Source organism: Saccoglossus kowalevskii, chromosome 19, assembly GCF_978046115.1.
Source record: "Saccoglossus kowalevskii chromosome 19, keSacKowa6.1, whole genome shotgun sequence".
In the NCBI taxonomy this organism is placed as follows: Eukaryota; Metazoa; Hemichordata; class Enteropneusta; family Harrimaniidae; genus Saccoglossus; species Saccoglossus kowalevskii.
The window spans coordinates 7,213,870-7,239,086 of NC_140659.1; the positions used below are offsets into that span (position 1 = coordinate 7,213,870).

General features: G+C 35.0%; 1 protein-coding gene across 1 annotated transcript in view; it reads right to left on the minus strand.

Moving 5' to 3' along the window:
* Window positions 1-578: 578 nt before the first annotated feature.
* Window positions 579-25,217, minus strand: part of LOC100366916 (SPARC-like) — a 37,422-nt gene continuing 12,783 nt past the window's right edge. The window contains exons 3-7 of the mRNA XM_006817776.3: window positions 22,404-22,434; window positions 4,511-4,738; window positions 3,414-3,571; window positions 2,781-2,964; window positions 579-2,517 (exon numbers count right to left, since the gene is read on the minus strand). Coding sequence (XP_006817839.1) covers window positions 2,489-2,517; window positions 2,781-2,964; window positions 3,414-3,571; window positions 4,511-4,738; window positions 22,404-22,434 — 630 coding nt within the window. The 3' untranslated portion in view covers window positions 579-2,488. The remainder of the gene's footprint in view (window positions 2,518-2,780; window positions 2,965-3,413; window positions 3,572-4,510; window positions 4,739-22,403; window positions 22,435-25,217) is intronic.

Sequence of the window (25,217 nt, forward strand, 5' to 3'; positions counted from 1 at the left end):
CAAATTTCATCAAATCGTCAATAGGGCATTAGAGGCAAAATAAGTGAAAAACGAAAATCAACCTAAAAGTTGTTGTTTTTTTTGGGGGGACACCCTCACCAGAAGTTTTTTTTGGCGAATATCTCGCATGGAACATATGGACAACTATTGGTACATGCTTTTGAAATGCAGTCACGGTGTCCTTGGAAACCGCTGCAAAGATGGCAACAAATAGAAAGAGCAGTGTGCCCTCTAACAGGAAGGATATTGTAGGAATCTTGAATCAAAATGAAAACCTCAGAATAAAGTTGCGAGATTTTTCAAGAAGAAATAATTACCGGTAAGATTGTATGCAACTGTCTTCTGAGTGTGCAAACAAAAATGTTTTTTAACTCTTAAAATGTGAATTTTCTTTTACAAAATATTTCCTCAAACATAGTAAGAACATTTTCAAGGGAACTTTTTTTTCTATGTACGATGCATCAAAGAACACCACAAAAGTTTGGAGGGGGTAGCGGTAACTGTTTATGTCAACAAAAAACATTTAATTTCTTTAATACATTTAAACTATTCCAACACAAGAACCAGAGACAAAAAAAAATTGTTAAAAGACAAATTTTATTGAGATTATAAAACTACATCAAAACGAAACCATGCAAATGTTATTCTGCGAATGCTAATCTTTACAAACCTAAAGGTTTAAGAATTGTAAACTGAAAATGTACTTTCATGATGATAAAAAGACTAAAAAAACATTTTCAAAAAATATATATATGCAGCAATGCTTGTACAGGTTATTTTTATTGATTACAGCTCTTTAAAATGATTATACAATTTGCATAAAAACAAAAGATACTACAAGCACCACTAGAGGGCGATATTAAAGTAAAGTCAAACAAAGAGTATTTGATTTAAAGTAAAAAGCATTTATTTTAAAAAATAAATAGCTTCAACCTAGCACCATTTGGTCAGTGTATAAGCCATCATTAAAATGATACTTATAGTATATGTAAAGTAAAAAGAACTGGAAAAAATATATGTATACAGTATATATAGTATAAAAAAGCAAAATAAAATAACCAAGTGATTATGTGTATATATATTGACAGTGTCAAATATGAACTGTCCATTATAATCAGTTTCTGATCCTTGATTTTAGTTAAGATTGCATTATACAAGATACAAACAATAGCAAAATGATGCTGAAGTTGGCCCCCGTGCTTCGTTTATTTTCAAATTTTAACTGACAGTAGCGCTGTAATTTAGGATGTTATTTTCATGCATTGTTTCAGATTTCAGAAACTCGTACAAGATTTGTATTTTTTTTTGAAATACTGCATTTAAACAATGAATGAAAATCCGAAACCTGGTCCAGCTTCAGCTTCATAGTATAAATTCACAGTTACTATCAAATTGAATTCATACACCGGGTGTACTACAGTAAGTAAACAATAAAACAAACATTGAACCAAAACATGTTTGTGTGTGTTTTAAACAAAATGTAATACTGAAATTATGATGTTAATTATTGTCTGAATATACCGGAGTGCAACCCCATGAGTGCAACCTTCGAAAAAACTGGAGGTAGATACCGCACACCAAAAACCTAATGATGCTGCTCTTTATATGCACTGTGTCAATCATGTCATTCACCTGACCAAATTGGGAAAAAAACATTTTCTCTTTACTCATTGCCATGGTTACAAGTGATGTAGACAATATTCTCGGGGTCCGTTTCACTCATGATGTGAAAAAAATGGCTCCCTCAATGATGAATACACAGAGAATCGCACAACTTACATTTTTTGCTTCAGACTATTATGTACATTCCCATTATCTCATTTTGATTGTATAAGCAAGAGTTTAACATTATTTCATTTGTCACATAAAAATGAGACAACTTTCAGAATGCCATTCACATACAGGATCAACACATATACTACTCAAATAGTAAAGACTTTGTATAACAGCCACAGCAGATAAGACTATCCCATGATACATTGCAATTTAAGATTTTGATGTGTAAAAAGTGCATGATTCTCAAAAAAAAAATATCAAACAATGTATTATGGGATAGCTCACTATATATTGTGATTTGTGTTTGATGAATAAAAGAATATTTCAGAATTGGGTTTATTATTCTCATAAATCAACAGAAAAAATTTCATCCTTTGTGCTTTTAAAATTTGTTTATGTAAAAAAAAAAGATTATAATAAAATGTATTGTTACTAGGCAACCATGGATGGTGATGCTTGTGATCCTTGTAAGGGCTGGACCAAAAATTCTGATGTGGTGATTTGGTCAGAAATTTTTGGGATAGTTTTCTTTTTTTGTGCTAAATAGTGTGCAACTTCTCTCACAGAGAGTTTTATATGCAGATTCTGTGCGAATTGACGTTTCTGGACTTTGATTGAGTCACCTCGCCAGAATTATTGGCACATCCCTAAGACAGGTGGCTACTGTTGATTCAATTGCCATAGTAACATGGATGCAGAAGACGCAAGTTTCTTACAGTTCATCACTATCTTCATAAGATTCTGCAAAAAAAAATCAAAATAAATATTAATAACACCACTATTAATGAAAGAGTGTTTACGCATGCATCTTCTTTGATTGGTTGAATAATATACTCTGAAGCAATCGCAAGAACAAGATCTCTTATTAGAGTTGGTCTCAGAGACCTGGGAATTTGAAGATGACACAAAACTCTTACAATACATCTTCTTTCAGACAGATTGATTGGGCTACATGAAATACCTTTCATTTTTTAACAATAACTTGAATTCACCCCTGAATTTACCTGAAGAGACCTTCAGACAGTCGTACCATTCATCCAGTGTTAACTTAACATTATTGTCCACATCACATGACTTAAAAAACTCATCAGCACAGTGTTCCAAAGGCATTAGCGCATAACGGAAATCACGCAGATCACGGCGGTCCAATTTACCATCACCTTTACGATCAAGCAAATCAAATTTCCACTAGAGAGAGAGAGAGAGAGAGAGAGAGAGAGAGAGAGAGAGAGAGAGAGAGAAAGAAAAAAAATTCTTGTGTAAAATTAAACTTTTGTATTTTGACCCCACTACTTATACACACAATGTCTGATATGGTGAAAAAAATGTACGGTAAGTATGACAGAAGCACTGGTCACAGTACGAAATTTGTTTTAACAAAAAATTACTATGCCAAAGTAAGCTAAAAAATTGTTCCTAAGCACTAAAAGGAAAAAAAGATTATAACAGATATTGAAAGTATCCAAACTAATCCCAAATTCATTCTTAACGTAATTCACAGAATTGATAAGCTATACAAGAAATGATGATGTAACATAAAGAATTTGATAAAATGGACATGAATTGATGATGTCACATGAAGAAGATGACAAGACACACAAGAACTGATGTCATGAGCAAAACAGCTAACATTTTACCTTGGCAATTTCTTCTCTTTCAGCTACATCCATTGTCCTTAGTGAACTGTCCGGATGAATGCTTCCAAATTCATCGATTTCCTTCAAATGTACAAACCATAGCAACAGACGATGAGGGAACTGCATATACTCATCAGCTGAGCAGGGTTCCTGAGAAGCTGAAAAATGCACATTATATAAATGAGTGACAGGATACCCAAGAAATGATGATGTCACATTATATAAATGAGTGACAGGATACCCAAGAAATGATGATGTCACATTATATAAATGAGTGACAGGATACCCAAGAAATGATGATGTCATATGAGGAAGCTAACAAAATGAATGATGTCAACTTACCAATAAAGAAAATAAACATACAACATAGAATACAGCACTATCAAGCGTCCTGCCTTAATGTTTATTAGGCAGATCCAGTCAAATGGCAAAATTGCGTGATGTTGGTGAATTTTTAAAATTTCAATGGCCATTTTGAATTGGATCATTAACAAAAATTGTTCCGGAATTGATTTTGATGATTTTAGCAATAAAATGATCGCCATTCAGCTATCTTAAATCAGATTAAAAAACATATGCACATGTATAATTATATATCCCAATAAAGATGTACTGTAAATGTATTAATTATTCGCTGAGTTTTTAAATTTTGCTAATTTAAATAAAAAGGGAGCTAAATTAAATCCACATGAAAATTTAAAACATCAATACAACTCGTACAACTTAAAACCCAGTGAATATGCTCAAAAAAACTGTTAAATACTTTATTTTAGCTGGATTTAATTTCCACTGAAAAGACTTTTTTGGTGTTTTGGCATAGGCATATTCGCTGGATTTTATTTTCTCTGAATCATTCAGAAAATAGCGAAAATTAATTCTAAGCGAAAATAAAGTATTTTAAAGCGATAAAACTAAATGTCTGAAAATATATGGTTTTACAGTATGATATATCTATGAAGTTCAAACGGGATCAATTTGAGCATATCTTAGAACATGGGTGCAGATAGATGCATAGATAGACGAGGGAATCCAAGAAATGCACAGTGATGAAATTATTTCCGAAAAACTAACTATTGTGTTTAATGATGGAAACTCACCAATACATTTTCCTTCAAAAGCAACTGCTATATGCTTTCGCTTGCTACACGCCTGCAGATGCAACTTGCATCTGTTATCATATTCACGACCAAATACACTGCAGACTGGCTCGTACTCATCTGAGCATTCGGTTGGACAGCTACACGTAGTAGACGGTTCACCGTTTTTTTCTACGACAGTACACATGGAGCCTGGTGGTTTCTTGCACTTTACCTTCGCACATAGATCTGACAAGAACAAAAAATAACTCATTTTTTTTATATGTTTGCCATTTTCAGTTTTGTACTAATGTAGTTTGCAGCTTGATCAGTGATTTATGAGCAAAAATAAAAAGCACTGAAAATATTTCTTCCCGATCAGTGTTTATCTACTGGTACTTCAGAATTCAGTCGGCTGGTACCAACTACTATTCACAACTTTGGGGCTCTTTTAAAGAAAGGGCAAATCCAGAAACTTGAAGTCTTAGAAGGTACACATGCAAAATAAGCTCTCTTCAACATCCCAACTACTAAGAGATATGAATATTTCATCAATTGAAAAAACAAAATGGTACAAACTTATATATACATGGAATAAAGTATGTTGCAAACTTTGAAATTCAACACACCTACTCAAAGTGTTGGAGTAGACTATGCACTATTGTACAAGTACATAAATACAAAAGTATGTTCCAAACTTTGAAATTCAACACACCTACTCAAAGTGTTGGAGTAGACTATGCACTATTGTACAAGTACATAAGCCACACAGCAATGCAATCACTATGCGAGTGTTAGTGTTCATGGATATGAAATTTTGAATAGTATACAAAAAAACCTGGAGTAATACAACTAAAATAGCAGTACTCAACAAAGACTAAAGACCAGCTAAGACTACCCAGATACAAAAAAAAAACATTGCCTTACTGAGTCCAACTTGTAAATAACTAAATATGAAGAAGATACAGCTATCAACCTCAAGGGTTACAAGAACCCCCCCCCAATCACATCAGAGTGTATATACTCTACCCTCCAACTATAAACTATTAACTAATAATGTTTCAATGGTTGAAAAATCAAAGATGCTGATATAGCTTCTTTGTTATCAATGCACATTTCAATTAAGAACTGAAGATATCATTAGAAAATGAACAAATCTACAAGAGGTCTACCTGTAGTACCTATATGTATAATATCAAAGCAATCGGACTTGCAGTTTTTAACAAGAAGTCGAAAATATCACTTTTTACCAAAAACGACAAAAATATTCACCGAAATTAGAGAATTAAAGATATCATTACAAAATGAACAAATCTGAGAGGTCCACATGTAGCACCTATATATGTAATATCAAAGCAATTGGACTTGCGGTTTTCAACAAGAAGTCGAAAATATCACTTTTTACCAAAAATTACAAAAATATTCACCAAAATTAGAGAATTAAAGATATCGTCACGAAATGAACAAATCTGAGAGGTCCACATGTAGCACCTATATATATAATATCAAAGCAATTGGACTTGCGGTTTTTAACAAGAAGTCGAAAATATCACTTTTTACCAAAAATTACAAAAATATTCACCAAAATTAGAGAATTAAAGATATCGTCACGAAATGAACAAATCTGAGAGGTCCACATGTAGCACCTATATATATAATATCAAAGCAATTGGACTTGCGGTTTTTAACAAGAAGTCGAAAATATCACTTTTTACCAAAAATTACAAGAAGAAGTTGAAATTGTAAAGTTGACGATGGACAATCAGTAATATAAACAGCTCCTCTGTGTCAACTTTTGGTGCAAAAGTCTGGTAGTCAAAAGGTGAAAGATAAGTTTTACACACTTCATAAATTTTGTTTTAAGTTTTAACCGATAACCGATTGCACAGAAACTGTCAGGAATTGTATGACTGCCCTCTATAGGCAAATTTGTGATTTATCTTTTACTTTTTAAAAATATTTTTTTTTGTTCCAAGTGACGATTCGGTAAATTGTTGATGCTGTCCCTACCAATGATTATTTTGTTTAGTTTTTGGTGCTAAGTACAAGGTAAAAACAGTGTCTCCTAAACAAAATAATCTTTGCAATCATAAGTATTATCAGAGGTACATTACATGGGGTTTGCAACTACGGTGACATGATACCAAGATCCTGTTTCAATCTCGCTCTTGCATAAGCGTTCCAACTCAGAAAAATGCGAATGCCCAAGCCCGAGGTAGCTAGGATACTGAGATGTCCAGGTGGATCAAAATAGCTGCTCACAATATGACGGATTACGATATCTATATTTTCTGTACATTTTCGATGTATTACATTTTTTCACTATGAATTTGGTAATTACATGTTTTATTGTTTTATTTAATACAAAACGCCTATGTCATGTCAGAAGGTCGTAGCGTTAGTCTCGCTATCTACGAGATGAGACTTGAATGGGATCTTGACATGATGTCACCATACAGTACTATGCGCGTTGCAAACCCCAATGTATCTGTGGTATTATATTGATAACAGACTGATTTTAAAACAACATCAGATCCGCATCATTTAGTTTTATCATCAAATATTACATGAATAGAAATCAGTCAAGTAGAGTAAATGGCCATTACTTCTGGTTTTACAGTCTGGAATTTTTTTTATGAGTGGTGCATACCACAACGATGTACTTGTATGTAGACTGTGATATATGAATAGCCGCCTGTGCCTCATTAACATACCACTGCTTAGTTAACCAATGAATGAGGGGTGAGCCATCTGAACTTTAGGAGGAGTTACTTGTATCTAATTTTAAAAGACAGTAGTCGTCGCACCACGCATGTGCAAGATGTATGGGTCTCGCATAATCAAAGATGGCGACTTTGTACAAACTGAGATGTTTCCATGCTTTAATTAGGTAATTTTTAGGTGATTGGAAGGTATCGAAGGAGTCACTGGCGGTATGTAGTGCAAGTCAAGCCCAGGTTAAACCTTGTACTTGTGATTTCCATTTGAAGAGCACATTGGATTATGAGAAAAACAATGTTTATCAACACAAATATCCATACAGAGTTTTTATTTCAATCAATATAATATTTTTTAATGAAGTTTTTTGGAAGTCGACAATGTATGTTGTTAATAATGTATTTTTTGGCATCTTTTATGGAAAAAGATTTTGAAAAGAACTATTTTGAGGAAGGAGAGACATTTGAAGAGGCAGTGAAAAGTTTACTATAGGCTTTTTCACTTAGATGAATGAATGCGCTTCTAATAAAGGAAGGAATGAAAGTTTGTTTCTTCATTTGTAGATAATTTTCAGAAATGTGATTAATTCCACAACCATTGAAAGGATTTGCATTTACAATTTCAGTTTTGATTTAAGAGTGGCGCAAGTACCGTGGATCTGAAGTAGAAATGAAACACTGTATGACTTTGTTTAACTTTTGAGATTTCATCCATAATCTCGGATTGCGTGCAAACATGTCGGTAATTCTAACCCTTTCAACTCTTATCCCAACGGCATTTAAAGTAGGCCAAGTAAAGACCTCTCATACAAGTAGGCTACAGTAGCTCTTTCAATTGAATATCCACCCTTTCAAATTCGTTAAAAAGATTGAAAAGTTTTCACCTAGTCCAATTTAACAGAAGATAAACAGCATGGTGGTACCACCACAGTGCTATGACCAATCTGGTTCGTCTCTGCTACAAACTTTGTCCTGAGTGCCACAGTGGCATTGCTGACTTTTTAAATCAAATTTACAATTTGCTGAAAACTTACAACTTTAGTTGTAACAGTTTTGTAAATAAATAATTGTGAACACTGCACACTGAGTAGGGTAATCATCCACAATTACGATTTACAAAAATAATGTAAATGTTATGCAAATTAGTATGCACATTTTTACAGTCACAGTAGTTAAAATTTCTGGGAAGAAATCTGAATAAGCATGGTACATATCATCATGGAAAGAAAAATATTTCACATTCTACTGAGAAAATAAGTAGTTTTATAATTCACAATTAAATACATGTGTTCTGTCGATGTTATTCAGAGGTTATTGTACCATTGTATTTGGCCGACATGTGGTAGAATTAACATACATATAATTCTAAGAGTTCGCATATATTACGAGTGTCGAGGCCTTTACCTAGATCACATATTACTTTTCAATTAAAATAATCTCAGCTGTTATAAAATGGTTGATTAATGATATCATATGTTGTCTAGAAAAATGAACAATGGTAATATACAAAGGTTGGTAGACCTCTGTCTGAGGGAGGTAATGCTTTATACTCACTTAGTCAAATAACTGTATCTGGGGGTCAAAATGTATCATTACCCAGGGTTCATAGGGTATTTTGAATAAAAGCAAAATACTAGGCCATTCTGATGACTTAAGCTTCGTCTTGTGTAAAGAAAGCCTCAGTTTTTCCCTTCAAACCAGGAGACTAAATGTTTTTTCCCCATCGCACAATAAAAATCGTGGGACCCCCTCCCCAATTTGGGCGATAAGTCTCCAAAGCGGCATACCAAACATAAATAAATAGTCCCTGTTTTTTTGCTCATCAAATGCTTGCATTCCTTAACAAAATAGACATAATATACAGTCAAGGGGTGTTGGTTATTTGGTTAACAAATCCAAGATTATTATTATGTTTGTAGTGTTGAATACCAAGAGCAATAACTGAATTGAGTGTTCAAATTGGCTAAGCACCCACTACTAAACCTGAATAAATAAATAAAATACAGTGCCTTTCAAAGCACATACTTCATAAGCATTCTTAACTTGGCTGTGCTCCCAGCTTGTTTTTGTTCAACTTCAAGAAGTTAAAAAAATAAATTCCTAATAAATAAAACGCAGGGCCTTTCAAAGTTTGGATGTCTAAGCATTTTTAACTTTGCCGTGCACTTGTTTTTGTTTACAGACGTTAGACAAATAATCCTTAAGTTTTGTTACAAGTACCACCTGCTAGATGTTGCCATGGTTACATGTCAAATTATCCTGTAAAATGTGCTTGTAGCATTTGAACATCACATGGAAACTTTCCCATACAGTTAAATCTTAGGCTATGACCCTTGTCTATCACGTTATTTTAGTTTTATTTCACGCATTATGTGGTATCTTGCAGTGAATGGACAATGGTCTATTGGGCTGGTAGTTTTTAAGAAGAATCAAAAATAATTGTTGTTTACCAAAAATAAAAAAAAAAATAGTAAATAGTAGCTGAAAATAGTAAATTAATGAACAAATCAGAATAAGGTCATCCTAAGGCACCTGAACATCAAATAAAGAAATTTAGAAAGTAGTTTTTAAGAAGGAGTATAATTTCTGAAATGTTTACAGGGGGAGAATCAGTCGTACTGTAGACTGGACATCTGTACACAGGTAATAAATTCACGAAAGAAGAGCATTTATCGGCACAAAACAGATGTATACAAACAGTACATAACTTGTACATAAATCTTTGCTTGGATAGTAGGAGTCATCATTCCAATGATATTATGGTTAAGCGGACAGTTGAAGGGAGGTAGGTTGCCTTGTCAAGCATGTGAGAGATTTGTGCTGATAAACATTGATTTTCGTCAAGCATGAAAGCTGGATGCAATGTGCATTGAAAATCCACTCGACTCTTTGGAATATTCATTAATATGTTCCCAACACTAAAAGTCACCATCTTTTTTCATAGGGGACTCATATCTTGCATGCTTGGTGCGATGACCACTGCCCTTTAATAAAAGTATGTGTGGTGAAATTTCTCTGGTTAATAGCATTGTATACTACTACTGCTGTGTTCTTCCCGTGCATGAAGTGTTAAGAAACAATTGGTTATTAATATGTAAATTGCTTATAGTGTAGCATAATACATATTGAAATACAATAACTTTTATGATAAAGTAATACCGGTAGGCTAATTGTATTTATATAGCGTGTTAACAATTCATAAAAATAGACATTAAACTCTTCTGAGATGCATGTTTTAATGCATTTTAATGTTACAGTAAAACCTGTAAAAGACAACCACACAAGTAACTAGGGAAAATAATTCATTTTATAGAGGTGTTCAATTTATAGGTCTTTAAAGTGAAACCTGTCTAAGCTGAAGAGGTGCTTTGATTTACAGAGATCTCTATATTGAAACCTGCCTAAGTCAACCAGGTGCATTTGATTGAGAGATCTTTAGATTGAAAGCTGTCTAAACCGAACAGGTGCATTTGATTGAGAGATCTTTAGATTAAAAGCTGTCTAAGCAAAACATCAGATGATCTGAGAAACTTGTTTGCAGAAATACTTTATAGCAATAAATAGTGCAGGTTGATTTAAAAGTTTATAGAATAATATAGAAACATCAAACAAGTGTTGACAGAAGCTGTCAGTAATGTGATCCGAAATCTTAGGGAGAATTTTGTAAATGTCTTGAAGTACACATGATGTTGATAATGAATCTTGTGGGAATGTGGTCTGTAAGTGATCTGGTAGCAATCCACAGTCAAACTACACTCAGGAGTGAACTAGGTCAAGAATAAATTGCTGTTTTCCTGACAGTGAAACTTAAAGTCAGTCATTTGTAGAGATGCATCTTTTATGTAATTTAATGCTTTTAGTGCTACATTTTTTTTCCTGCCAAAAGTTTTGTTGAACAATTTTTTAAATTTTTTTCTTTTTCACAATTTGGGATTAAATGGACATCATTTTCTATTGGCTACAACAGCCTACAGGTCTTGATAAAAAATTTGAAACAAATTAGGAAAATATTATGTGGGTTTCATTTTTTTGATTGTGACAAAAGTTTACTTTGGTGCTTAATGGGTTAATAATTTATGACTTAAACTCGGTGTCATAATTTTGCAAATACAGAATAGAATACAGAGAATTTCATAAAGGCCTGTATGTTTTTTTTATTGAATGTTTTTTTATGAATAAATGTAAATTAGTTAAATGTAAAAAGTCACCTACAGAGGGTACACAAGCAAATCATAGAGGGCGCTGTAACAGGCAATTATACACTGGTACAGGCTGTATATTGAGCACAAGTTTACCTACAGAGAATACACAGTTATGTGCAGTGTTTTCTCACCAGCAATTAAATACATGGAATGGAATAGGGGATTTTCCGTACAATTGCGAGATCTCGCGAGATGCATGAAAGACGCGCATCGAACGTCTGCCGCAAAAATAGAACGATTTGATTTTGAACTCTAATTTCCTTATTTCGTAGCTCACACCGACCGGCCGATCTTCGACAGAGGAATATTGCTTCTGAATACCCTTACTTAATCGAAATTGCCTATCATCAAATGTGGACAGCACACTTTTAAGCATGGAAATGTCCCCAAAATACTTTCGCGTTTGTCGAATCCCACGCGATGTTTGACGCCACTACGACGCTATGACCTTTGTTTGTCCTGTTTTTACATTCGATTTCACGCATAACGCGTGATTCTCGCAGTGAACGGAAAATGGTCTATTGTTAACATCAGTCTAGAAAGTACATGTATGAGACAATTACCTATCCAAGTGAACGAGAGACAAAAAGGATGCATTTTGTTCTCGTAGTAAAGATTCAAATGTTTTTTTGTTTGATTTTATTCTACACTTATAAATTGTCATGTATATTGGTGAGAGTTTGTCTCAGAATAAAACACCTGGCCAAAAAATTGAATCATGAGGCAAATGTTTCATGTCTCAAGTCTGGTGAGAACAATAACATGTAAAGAGAGCACTATGCCATCCACAACATACTTTTATAAAATTGGAATAACGCTGCACACAAACATTCTTGAAGCAAAAATCAAAGCCCTTATTTCACAAGGTCTTACACAGTAGATGATTGTTTGACTTATTCCATGAGGCACAGATGGTTTGCATCTTAACCTCTCACAGCAAGAAGGAATTCTATGAGATTGCAAAATATCTTCAAATGACACCTATACACTGTACGTCACAATGTATTGTAACAATACACCCTCGCATAACGTGACCAAAGTAACAACAAAATATGTCTTTCATGTGTTCAACATTTGCCGCATAAATATAAAAATGCTTAATTAATTAAAATGTTTTTGTGATTTTATGGTTTAATAATGAAATGTTTTTAAAAGTTACTATTAAAAGGTAGTGGTTGCCACATGCCAAGTTCGACATGGGACTAATATCAACCTAAACAACGCATGTAAAATACATGAAATTTAAACATGCGCTGAGCGCCGACCACCGCCTTTAAGGGAGTTGCAACAGCAAGTAAAATCGAAAATTTTTGTCAATAAACAAAAATAATATATATAAAAATGTTAATACACGCGATTTACTTAATCCAAGTGAAATGGGTCAGCTACAAAATTATCCAAGATTTGCAAAAAATTGTTAGTCAAGAAATTAACCTTTTCACCACCAGCTCCTCGTTTTTCATCGTTAATTCACAAAATAGTCATGTTTATAATCTGCACTCTCCCTCAGAAGATTGGACAAAAATAGCCAAATTTTTTGAGTAAAAACTGACTCAAATTTTGTCTGTTGGCTCCAAAATTCGGGTTCATTTCCAGAAACATTGAAGAATATAAGAAAAAAGTGCAGACAAATTAGGGGGCAAAAGTCTGGCAGTGAAAAGCTTAATTCAATTCAATGGACCATTTTCCATTCACTGCAAGACTCTGCCTAATACGTGAAATTCAACATAAAAACAAAAAAGTCATAGCATCGGATTCAACAAACGTCAAAATCTCTGGAAGTATTTCCATGCCTAATAATGTGCTATACTCGTTTGATGATGGTTAATTTTTATGAGACAAAGATGTCTCAATGCTATATTTGCCTCAGATAAATTGGTATTTGGGATAATTGTAAAAAAAAAAAATGAATGTTCAAAATCAAATCATTTCAATTTTTGCGACAGATGTTCGACTCGCATCTTTCACACATTACACAAGATTAGTTTTTCTTTTCATGAGAAAAGGTTGAGAAAAATATTAAATTGAAAACATAAATTCCCAACTAAATTTAGATTAATATTTTGGAGGGAAAACAAATTTTGGCCAGAATCATTATTTGGCAATACATGGTTCAGCATTCAAAAATTAGTTTGGGTACCCAAAGTTTTTTCTTCAAACTTTCAAATAGCCAGACTTGGGAAATAATTTCCCAATATTTCAGGAAATTCCTGCATCTACAACCACTCAACCCTTTGAGCACCCTTGAGTCAACTTTTGCCATTAAAAATTTTTAAATCCATACAATTTCTTTTATAATTTTTCTCAATCTTTCATCAAAACATTAATTGTGCCCATCTGGACCAAATTTATAAAAAAAAAATTATGATCAATTTGATTCAAAAATTATTCAAAAACACCATGTTGCCCCAAAATGATGATGCTCAAAGTATCTCGCGACTTTCATTCTCAAAAAATCAAAATTTGGGTCATGTCTGGGTAAACATAAATAAAAAGTACTATAATCTAACAGACGATTAATCATTCCAAAAATGAGGTATCAATTTATCAGAGAGTTAAGTAGCCTTCTGTGAGACATTATCCTTGCCCCCTGGGACAAAGATCTTTATGAAGCCAAAGGAATTTCCATGACCTATATAATTTATAGCCTCAATGTTTACTTTAAAATTGTAAGAACAGCTTTGGTTAATAACCAATCTAAGGGTTTTATGTCTTCCAATTATCTAATGAGACATACCGCAGTAGTTGTTCACTGGCATTCCATATCACATTTTTTTGTTTCAGAAATGTTACATAATTGTCAATTTGGACACAGGTCACCACTTTTTTTTTTTCTCCAGTATGCATTATATTTTCTGACAAAAACTGTTGGCATAAGGATCCTCATTTTAAAGTACTATTTCATAAAAAATAAATACTATTTGTCAAAATTTGTTATAACTTTACACATATTTTTCATCATTTGTAACCGAATCAATTTGAGAATATAACTGAATTGATAAACAATTTTACCTGAGGAAATAATCTAAAAAATTTCATACTAGATATTTGACCATTTTGTCTACACTATTTTACTCAACACAAACAGTAAAGTAAAACATATTACTAGAAATACAGGATCTTAGCTCACTGGTTTAATGTGGAGGTCATTGTATGAACTACAAGATTATAAGTACACATCTGGTGAACGTTATAACAGAAGCTGTTATCAAATAGGAAGTACATTATTCGCAATAAAAACCTGAAAAATCAATTGGTTGCTGGGAAAGGGAGGGTAGCTGAGTATGGTTCTTCCCTCCAAAAACCCTGAACTAAAGTGAACAATAAGCATCTACCATATTAACTTCTGTCCAATCAGAAACGGCCTCAACCACCATAAGGTCGGCACTTGCCATTGCAACACTGTACATAGGCATGTACATGTACCACAATATATCTTTGAACCACTCTATAATACTGTGCAAAAAATACTTCAGTAACCTTACTTTTTTATCTGGATTGTGTGGGCAACAGCATAATAATAAAATTGTATTGTAAAAGTTGAGGAATTTAGGCAATAAGATTAAATTAATAAGCCACAGTTGTTGCACAGCGATCATTGCAACTCCTTGTGCGAAAACAAACGTTCTTACAAGAGTTCCGTATTTTGCATGGATATATCCACTGTTCTCACAAGGAAATAAATACTTTGGATGGAATTGTTCCATTCGTTTAGAAAGTATGAAACGATTACCCATATACGAGGAACACAAGATTCAGACACAAGTATTTTGTTTCTCTTATACATATGTACGAGCGGGAGACAGTGTCCCCAAATGTTCATTATGAAAACATGTTTAAATTTTGTTCTATTTTTATAAATTGTCATTTGTATTTTCTCACATTTTTGTGAGACAATTTGTCTCATGCGAGTAAAAAATCTGGACAAAAAAATTAACCATGCGGCAAGTGCTTCCTGTCCCATGTCTGGTGACTACACAGTATATTGAACATGTGTTGCAATGACTGTAGCATAATGAAAATCTAGAGTTGCATAAACTGGAGTCGAGCGCCAGTATGGACACAGACCTGTTGCATACAGAGCTTGGACTACAACCAGACACTTTGGTTGGAGCGCTAACGAGCGAGTAACTCAGTTTATTTCTCAACGGGAAAACAGAACCAACATGGCGGAGAATACAATAAACACACATAGTGGCGTAACCACTTATTGTCTTTAACTTGCACCATTTTCCAAAAGTCTAAAGAAACGCATGAGGAAAAATTACTCACTACATAATAATACAAAATTGTTGTTGGAAAGACACAAAAAATAATCTAAACTGAATATATAGTCTTTTAGATGTTCCGGAAGTCGGCGGTTACGGCTTGATCGTCTATGTTGAAGGGGCTGCATGACTATTGGAGTATCGTCAGCCAGGGATGTTGGTGTCGGGTCTCCAGGAGTCAACAATATTGGGTTGACTGAGCCAATACTTTGCGACTTTGTTTTTAAAGAAGTGTCAGTGCAACCTGTTGCCGGTGTTAGATCGGAAGGTTTACTTGGTGGTAATGGTGGATGTGTTGGAGATAGTGGAGTTTCGTCTTCATCAGGAAGATATAACATAGGGTTTTGATCGGTGTCTTTCGGATACGATATAACATTCCGACTCTTTGACACGGTATGACGTTTGCCTGAGTTGACTACTGCGGAACTTGCGGATGTTGCGATCATGGGCACTAGACTTATTGCGGTCACAGTGCAGATTGACGAGGTCCCCAACTTCAAGTTTGGGTGCACTGGTGGTTTTTACTGTAGGAGCTTTTGACTTCTCGCTAGCTTTATGGTTAGCCAAACGTTTCGTGTGTTGGTCTAAAATAAGTTTACGGTCGCGAATAGGAAGCTGGTAATTGGTAAATTGGTCTCTTTGGGTCCACATTTCACGTGCTGATAAGCCACTTGAACGTATGCGAGAGTTAACATGAGTGATTGCTATGGAGAGGGAGAGTGGCGTAATAGTTGTGCACAGTTGAACCTGACGGAGTATCTCATCCTCAACTTCCTGTATTGCTCTATCTGCGACAGGGTTTTTGTTGCAATTCTTGATGCGGCCGACCTCAATATTCAAACGGTATTTTCGGGTGGACCATCAAGGGGGCTCAGGTCAATGCAAAGTCGCAGTAGGGCGTTGCGCAATGTTTCACTGCGTTAGTCTTCTATGAGGCACGCTGTGGTGTATGACGTGACGCATTCTCTGACGATCAGGACTAATTGTCTTTCACGTTTAATTACATCTGCTGCATATAAACTGCCCACAGATTCTGGTGGATCTGAAGTTGATTGCTTAACAATTGTGTGAGGTACTTTGTTAAGTGAGGCACACTGGTGACAAGAGGTGGATACGTGTTGGATTGCTTTGTCCATGTCCAGTGCGAAAAAATAACGATGGAGGACCTGCTTCATTTGGTAACAAGACAGGTGACCGAGACGAATATGAATTGCTGTCAGGAGGCCATCTAACACCTGTCGAGGTACAACAATGCATTCACGAGATGGAACGAATGGATCAGTACACTTGACTACAAGTAAACCATCTTTGGCAATAGTAACAGTGTTGAGGTAGTGTTTGACGTCTTTGATGTTAGTTAGCTTTTTAGATGGACGAGTTCCCTGGGTGAGATGAGAATGCGTACGTCTTAAATCAGCGCATTCTAACCGGATAGTTTGCCACGCTGCCCTATTGGTGAATGGTAGGCGTTTATTTCCTGATGATACGTCTTCAACGGATGTGTTTATGACAACTGAGTCTTCCACACGTTCTACAAACGAACATATCTGACAGGTAGGGGTGGTACACTCTGCGGCATTGCGGCTGGCAAAGTCTGATGGAATATTGTCCTTGCCCGTCAGGTGGTGCACGTTGGCCTGGTAACGACTAACAGAAGAAAGGAATGTTGTTACGCGTGGGCTTGCTGAGAACTCACCCTGACAAAGTTTTTTGTACGCTTGCACACATGGCTTACTGTCAGTAAGAATACACGGTTTATGGTGGGACTGAATGATGTATGGACCAAAGTGCCTTGTTGCGATGGCAATAGAAAGGGCCTCAATTTCACATGGAAGCCATGTTGCCTGACGGTCTCGAAGCTTGGCACTGAAGAAACCTGCGAGGTGGAGCTTGTCACCACGTGAGACATACATGGTGGACCCAACACTGTTTTTTAATGGCTGCATCAGTGACGATCCATATCTGATCGTGCGATTTGACGATAATGCTAACTGAGCAACACGAAAGGAATCACGAAGCTCATCCAACCATTGAATTCTATCTTGGGATTGTTGTCCAATAGTTGCATCTTCTAGTGGAGCAACAAGAGAAGCACAGCCTGGTAACACTAGCTAGGACCTTATATGCGCCTATAAATGATCGTAGGTTGCGTATCTTTTCCGGTGGAGAACATGATGACAACGTAGAGATACGGTGTTGGCTTGCGCGGATGGTTCCCTCATTCCATACCCAACTGAGAATTGTGACTGTTGCAGGGCAGATGACGGTTTTTGATGGTGACAGTCTTAAGTCATTGGCTGCTAAATTACACAGGAGACGTCTCCAATTTACAAGAAGGTCCTCGATTTTATTTGCACCGCAGTACAGATCATCTGTGAGTTTGGCAATGCTACCATCCTCAAGCATGTCACCAAGTACGCGACACATTAACTCCTCCAACGCTGTCCCAGAGTCTGGCATTCCCATGGCTGAATGCACGCATACGCGGACACCTTTGAATGGGGTTACAACACCACAGTATTTTTGTGACTCGTGTGAAAGGGGAATCTGATAGAAGGCCTTAGTGAGATCGGTGGTGATGATATACTTCCATTGTGCAATTTGGCGTAGTGTGCTGTCCTTGTCTGGCATGAGGGCGGGTTGTGGCTTACTGTAGCGGCCAGGAGTGCGTCCTGTTAGAGGACGTGCATCAACTTGGTCAAAGGTGAGACCAACATGTGGTCTTTTGTTTATTACTTAGCGCCTGTGTACCTGTGGGTTTATTCTGTGTGTATTTGGATGTTCTAATCTTGGTGTTTTTCCAGTGATTTCTAGGTGCAATCCAAATACAGTAGGGTGTGTCTTGTTTACCCAAGATTTGCAAGAGTTTGAGCTGGCCAAATGGTTTTTTTTTATATGGTTGATTACTGGCATGTTAATTTTCTCATTTTTGAGCCATGTTTTCAACTTTCTTTATCATTTTTATATAGCAATTTCATATGTTAACATTGTCGTCTATGGAGTTTCAATTAGTGGTATGAGCCCTATATCTGTTCAACATACATACTCTTCCTACTAACTAGTATGCCTACATCTTCTGCATTCAATTGAAGGTAAAACAGTTGCTTAGCAACAACATGATCTGTTTCATAAATAGTCTGATCAACTTAAAAATAATTTCATATGATTTTATCATTTCTAATTTAAAGACGAGTGTAATATAACTTCAAGATCATAAAAATGGTTGACTTTTAATTATTGTAAAATACTTTATTTTAGCTGGAATGAATTTTCACTGAAAAGACATTTTGTATGGAGATTGTTTTTACTGATTTTCACGAGTTGAATGTAAAATGTAAAGGTATATTCACTGGATTTTATTTTCACTGAATCAGCCCTTCAGCATAAAAAACAGAAATCACCTGCAAGTGAAAATAAATTATTTTACAGTAATTCTAATTTCAGACTACATGTATGTAGTTTTGAATCACAGCCCAGACAGGAAATCATAACAGTCTGAGATAAAACACAAGTACAGTGTAAGGAAAGGTGTCTCATCACACTGGAATTCATGCTTGCTACCCACAGGAAAACTACCGGACAGTAACTACCCTTACATACAGACAGCTAATATCAACACTCATTGTCATCCCACTACCATCTGATTTTCTCTTTCTGCAAACAAATCAATAACACATTCTGTGTGGCAAAAGTAATCTAATTATTTCATTATGACTAACTTAGAAAACTAGAGTGAAGCTTGCCTATCTATCCTTGACGACATGAAATGGCTGTGGCAATCGCAGCAAAATCATGTGTGATGCAACGAAGAGTGCAAACCAGTAGCACCACACACTACCAGGCAGGACACTATGATGTAGAATATGATGTATTCATCTTCGGGTTGCAAATCCCACTCGCTGATTAGTGTACCCAAAGTAACCAAATGCAACACAAACGTGCTCATAATCTACGGAACAACACGATGGAAAAACCCATCAACTCATCCTGTTGCCTTGCATAGCAGATACAGACCACGTCCCTTTACGAGTTGAGTCATGTCGCGTCGTGTCACGTCAGAAAAGGTGTTGTGCGACAAGTTTAACTATTGTTTTGCCCACCAAAATCCTTGTGCAACATCGTACACCTTTTCGTGTAATATACAACTTCTTAATTTTTGACCAAATGAACATGAGTTGTCATTGGTTACGTCTTGATCATATATTGGGGGTCAGAAACTTTTGGAAACTATGTGCTTTTATGTTTCATTTGTTGCATTTTTAATTTTTAATTCCATTTTACCACTATACCTTCTAATACTGTAAAGGGATTAAGTATTCACTGGGTTTTAATTTTGCTTATTTCGCTGACTGGAAAATGCACTAAATTAAAACCCAGTGAATATGTAAATTTTAACATAGAACACATTATCTAAATGATAAAACCGTGAATTTAAAACCCACTGAATATGCCTGAAATGGTTAATCAGTGCAATTTAAATCCAGTGAAAATTAATCATTTTACAGTAGTATTGTTGTGAAATAATGTTATTATTATTCAGGTTTATTTTGTAAAAGGGGAAAATAGTTTTGAAGGAATGAAAGTCAAAATGCACACATTGTTTTGTGCCTGGAAATTGTGGAATTCTAAAGGGCTCTAAAAGTAGGGTGAACAAAATCAACATTGTCAGGCGTCAAAGTAGACTGCCTACTCCAGTAAAAGTCAACAATGCTCTGTCCTTTGTAATAAGTGTAAAAACATCCTGACAGTTGAAATACTGTGCTTAAGGGATGACCATTAGATACTATTGGTGAGGGGATGGTCAACAAATTTAATTATTTTTTTGAGCCATTTTTTTTTCTCCACAATGTTTTTTGTTTGATTTTTTTTTTCTACAGTTTTGTGTGCACATGTGGACTTTTTTTCAACATCACCCCCCCCCATGTAAATAATGGTCAACCCCTAATTTATTGTATGCCCACAGTCTACATGTTGGATATAATATGTAGCAGGATATAACCACCAGAAAACAAAAACTAATTCCAGTCTTATGCAAGAGGAATTTTGATAGCCGTATCACATTCATAATATAAACAGTGATTACAACTCTGTTATGATGGTATTAATTAGCCGGGTGGGCAACTGAGCACTGTTGAGTAACGCTTACCAGATCTGGTAGAGAAAATAATCCAATAGAGATCAAATAACATACTTTAACAGCCAATTGGGGGCTGTATACCCAGAACTGTACTGTTTTGAGAGATTGGAAGATTTAATGATAGTGGCATTTTAGTGGTAGTTTGGAGCAAACTGATAACATGCAAGTTCATTGCAGCTAGATTTGTTTTCGTCAGTTTGAAAACTTGTTTTCACCCCCTCAAATAGTTCAAGCCAACCCACCCCCAAATTTCAAATGGTTTACTCCCAAGTGTAATCAAATAAACCATACAAAGTCTGTGACCTGAAGCCTGACCTTTGACAGCATGTAGGACACCAAGCACCAAATCAATAAGATACATGAAATATGCAGATTCATTATTTAGGGACTGACCATTAGAAACTGTGGGTGGGAAGATTATTAAAGTTATTTTTGTCCCCCACCGAGTTCCAAGATTTTTTGAGAATAATGTTACTGTGTTGTTCTTTCGAATTTTTTCTGTCGTGAGTGTGCACATTTTTTACCTCTAAGTCAACCGACCTAAGTTTCTAATGACCAAGCTTTTAGGATTTAATTAATTCAGCCAGCCAACAGTGGTGGCAGGAACAGTAATGCCAAAATTCCCAATGTTGTTTGTGATGTAAGGATATTAATCTTTCTCACTCAGCAGCTGATCTTACTTAGTTACGATTAAACTTTTCGGGAAGTAAACTAGAAATATCTTTCCTTTATCGACTCTAGCATTAAAAAAATCTATACAACTACAACCATCTAAAATTTGAACTGAACAAATTGATGTTGAAATTCTAACATTTCTTCTCTAATATTTGTACAACACACTAAAAATAGGAGATACAAAATGGATAACTTTGATTAAGTGTACAAAAATTTGACACTGGACTTGAAAAGATTGAACACATTATTTATGCAACAGACACCACAATCAGAAAGTAAAAAGATGAAATGGAGAAAGAAACTGATACTCGACCACCTTGAAGGAAATGAGAATTACTGAAAAGGATTTAAAACAGTTACGCCTGAAGGTTTGTATAAGTAAACCAGGCCAATTAAAGCATGAAAGGGTCCAACAAAGTGTTTTGTATTTTGTTCCAGGTCACTTTGGGGTTGATGAGGTCAAGTGCAAATGTACGCTAGCATCTGATCTGGTTACAAACAGGAAGGAAATACTAGCGATTCCTGGTTGTTGTTGAATCGGTAATCGGTCGTACAAACTTACAGGCATGACTGAAACCAGAGTTGTTTTACAGACTTGTGTTTACACTTGAATCAAAGGTTGATTATCATGAAAACATTGCTTTATGCCAATTTATATAGACTTGAATGTAATTAACCCCTTGATTTCCCACGTTATTAACGCAACATTCTGCAATTTTATATTTTTCTCTTATAGAATTGTAAACAGATGGATTAAATTGTCTAGTGATTTTGATCAAAATTATATGTAAATGTACAATTTATTTTAGGAAGGGTGACAACAAGTTGCTTTTGATGTCCAAATAGTTAAAAATAAGAATTTTTTTTCTAATTTGCACACCAGCCGATGTCAACAGATAATATTATGCATCTTACCTTTATCATAGGTTTCTTGCCATTCTTTGGCCTGGTGATCAGAAAAAGAAAAAAAAAATTAATATAATAATATCATAATTATATCATACAAATACCAATCTAACTCTTATTATATGACTGAATTTTTCTATCATCAGTATTGAACAATTATCTCGAATTTTCTTCATTAATTTTCCACCAGAAGGACATAATTTGCTATTGGCTAAAGGTTTTAATTAATTTTTGAGGAGGGAAAAGGGAAAAAGATTAGTTTGTACAAAGTGACAACAATTTACTATAGTGCTCAAAGGTTTTAACCTTGCATCCAAATTTATTACAATTTATGTTGAGGCTGTGTCGATAGTTTGTTATGTGAACACACTGATGACAAGATATAAACATTGGTACATGTAAATGAATGTTTCTGTGACCCTATGTCAATGCGATTTAGTAGGTTCGTTTTTTTTACTTCCCTTTTGACCATTTTGCAAAAATAAACTGCTATAGTGTGGTATTACGTAGAATCTTTGGGAAAATAATGTTCATGTTTGCATGGTTTGAGATGCTCATTTTTAAAAATCCCTGTACTTTTATTTGTTTGTTTGTTTATTGATTTACACATACTCACTCCCTGGGAATGGGAATGGTTACAGATAATCTGAAAGTAAACAATATTAATACACTAAAAAGGAAGGAATAAAAATACACTAATCTACAAAAACAGAATATTAATTAAACAAGCAGCCTGTCGGCTGAGATAGCTCTGCTGTTAGCAATGCACATGGCAATTAAAGAACAGAAGATATCATCATGAAATGAACAAATCTGAGAGAGGTCCACATGTAGTACCTACCGGGTATATATGTAAAATCAAAGCAATTGGACTTGCGGTTTTCAACAAGAGGTCGAAAATATCACTTTTTACCAAAAATTTCAAAAATATTCACCAAAATTAGAGAATTGAAGATATCATTACAAAATGAACAAATCTGAGAGAGGTCGACATGTAGTACCTATATATGTAAATATCAAAGCAATTGGACTTACAGTTTTTAACAAGAAGTCGAAAATATCACTTTACTAAAAATGACAAAAATATTCACCAAAATTAGAAAATTGAAGATATCATCATGAAATGAACAAATCTGAGAGAGGTCTACCCAAGGTACATATACACCAAGTATCAAAGCATTCAGGCTTGTAGTTTTCAAGAAGAAGTCGAAAAAGTAAAACATTGACACGGACGACGACGACGACGGAGACGGACAATCACTCATATGATAAGCTCCGCTCGACAAAGTCGACAGCGGAGCTAAAAAGCATTAAAACAACTCCTCCTGTAAGAAAGATACATAATAGTTTTAAGCCAGTTCAAGCCAGTTCATGACTGGTCGCTAAAGGTAGTCTTATAGCCTGAGGAGAGTAAAATTACCATTCTGAAAACTGAATAATAACATTTTTTTCATATTTTTGTGCAAGACAAACAGTTCCAGACATTGATTGCCAACGTTGTCTCTCCTGGCTTTTTTAATGTGCAATTTGCAGGTGCCAGTACTGAAATAGAGCGTTTTGCCACAGAGACGTATTCTATTTTGGGTCTACGTGACAGGGCTGCATGACAGTCTTCCTAACATAAATGGCAATTTAATGCGCTATATGCGCTATGCTGGCATCAAACAGGCCCAGTTGAACACAAGCACATGTAAACCTCAAAGCATGCACTTAACCTTCGAGTCAGTGGTGCACTCGCCAGGGTAGGGGGTTTGACACTTTTGAATGTTAAACCCAAAATAGGATTTACACTTGAACTTGGGTCTACCGATCACAAGTCTGATGCAACCACCATTATGTTACTGGTGGCCATTAAACTCACTTGCCTTAACAGACTAAGAAATATACAAGAAACATTTTGGACAAGTAGGTTTAAAAATTAACGTCAAACACTGAAAGTATTTTGAAAATAAAAGAACAAGAAGATTTAGTATTGCGAACACTTTGATTGCTGACTCATCGTTCATTTACCAATCATAAATTTTCAATACCAGCAAAGCTATGTTCATCTTTCAGTGCCAAAGTAAATTTTTGTCATTAAAAAAAAATGTTGTATTTCAAAGAATTTTCCCAAGATCTTGATAAAGACTTGTAACCCATAGACAATTATGTCAATTTGGTCTAAAATGATTAAAAAAATTATAGAAAAATGATAAAAAATAAGCAAAATGGAACACACAAATTTTGGAGGGAAAATTATGGCACCCAAAGAGTATCAATAGTAGACATAATATAGTATCATACGTCCATCATGGTTATTTTTGTGAAATAGTGGAAGGGGAAGGTGTAATGAAGGTTGATTTCCAAGAGTTTTCCAGACCTTTTGCCAAACTTTCTGGCACCCCCCCCCCCCAAGACATTTTGATCCTTAATTCAGGCCAACATCATCACCAAAGCTCATCAAAGTTCTGAGGACATGGTAGTTCCCTGAAGAAAACTGGCCTTTCTAAAATGAATTAATAACTATAAAGAAATTTTCAAAGATTTTTTTTACAACAACTCAAAAACTTTCCAGACCTCAAAAAATCCAAAGACTTTCAAAGGATTTTCCAAACGCTATGGACCAGGCCTGTATCGGCATGTTGAATTAAAAGTACACATGAACTATCAACAGCAGCCACAACACAAATTGTAAGAAATTTGGGTGTGTCAACGTTTGTCACTTTTCACGAAATGTAAACCGCTTAATTTTTTTATTTATTTATAAAAATTCAGATAAAAACCTGTAGCCAATGGAATACGAGTGTCCATTCGGCCCCAAAAAATTAACAAAGAAATGTTTTT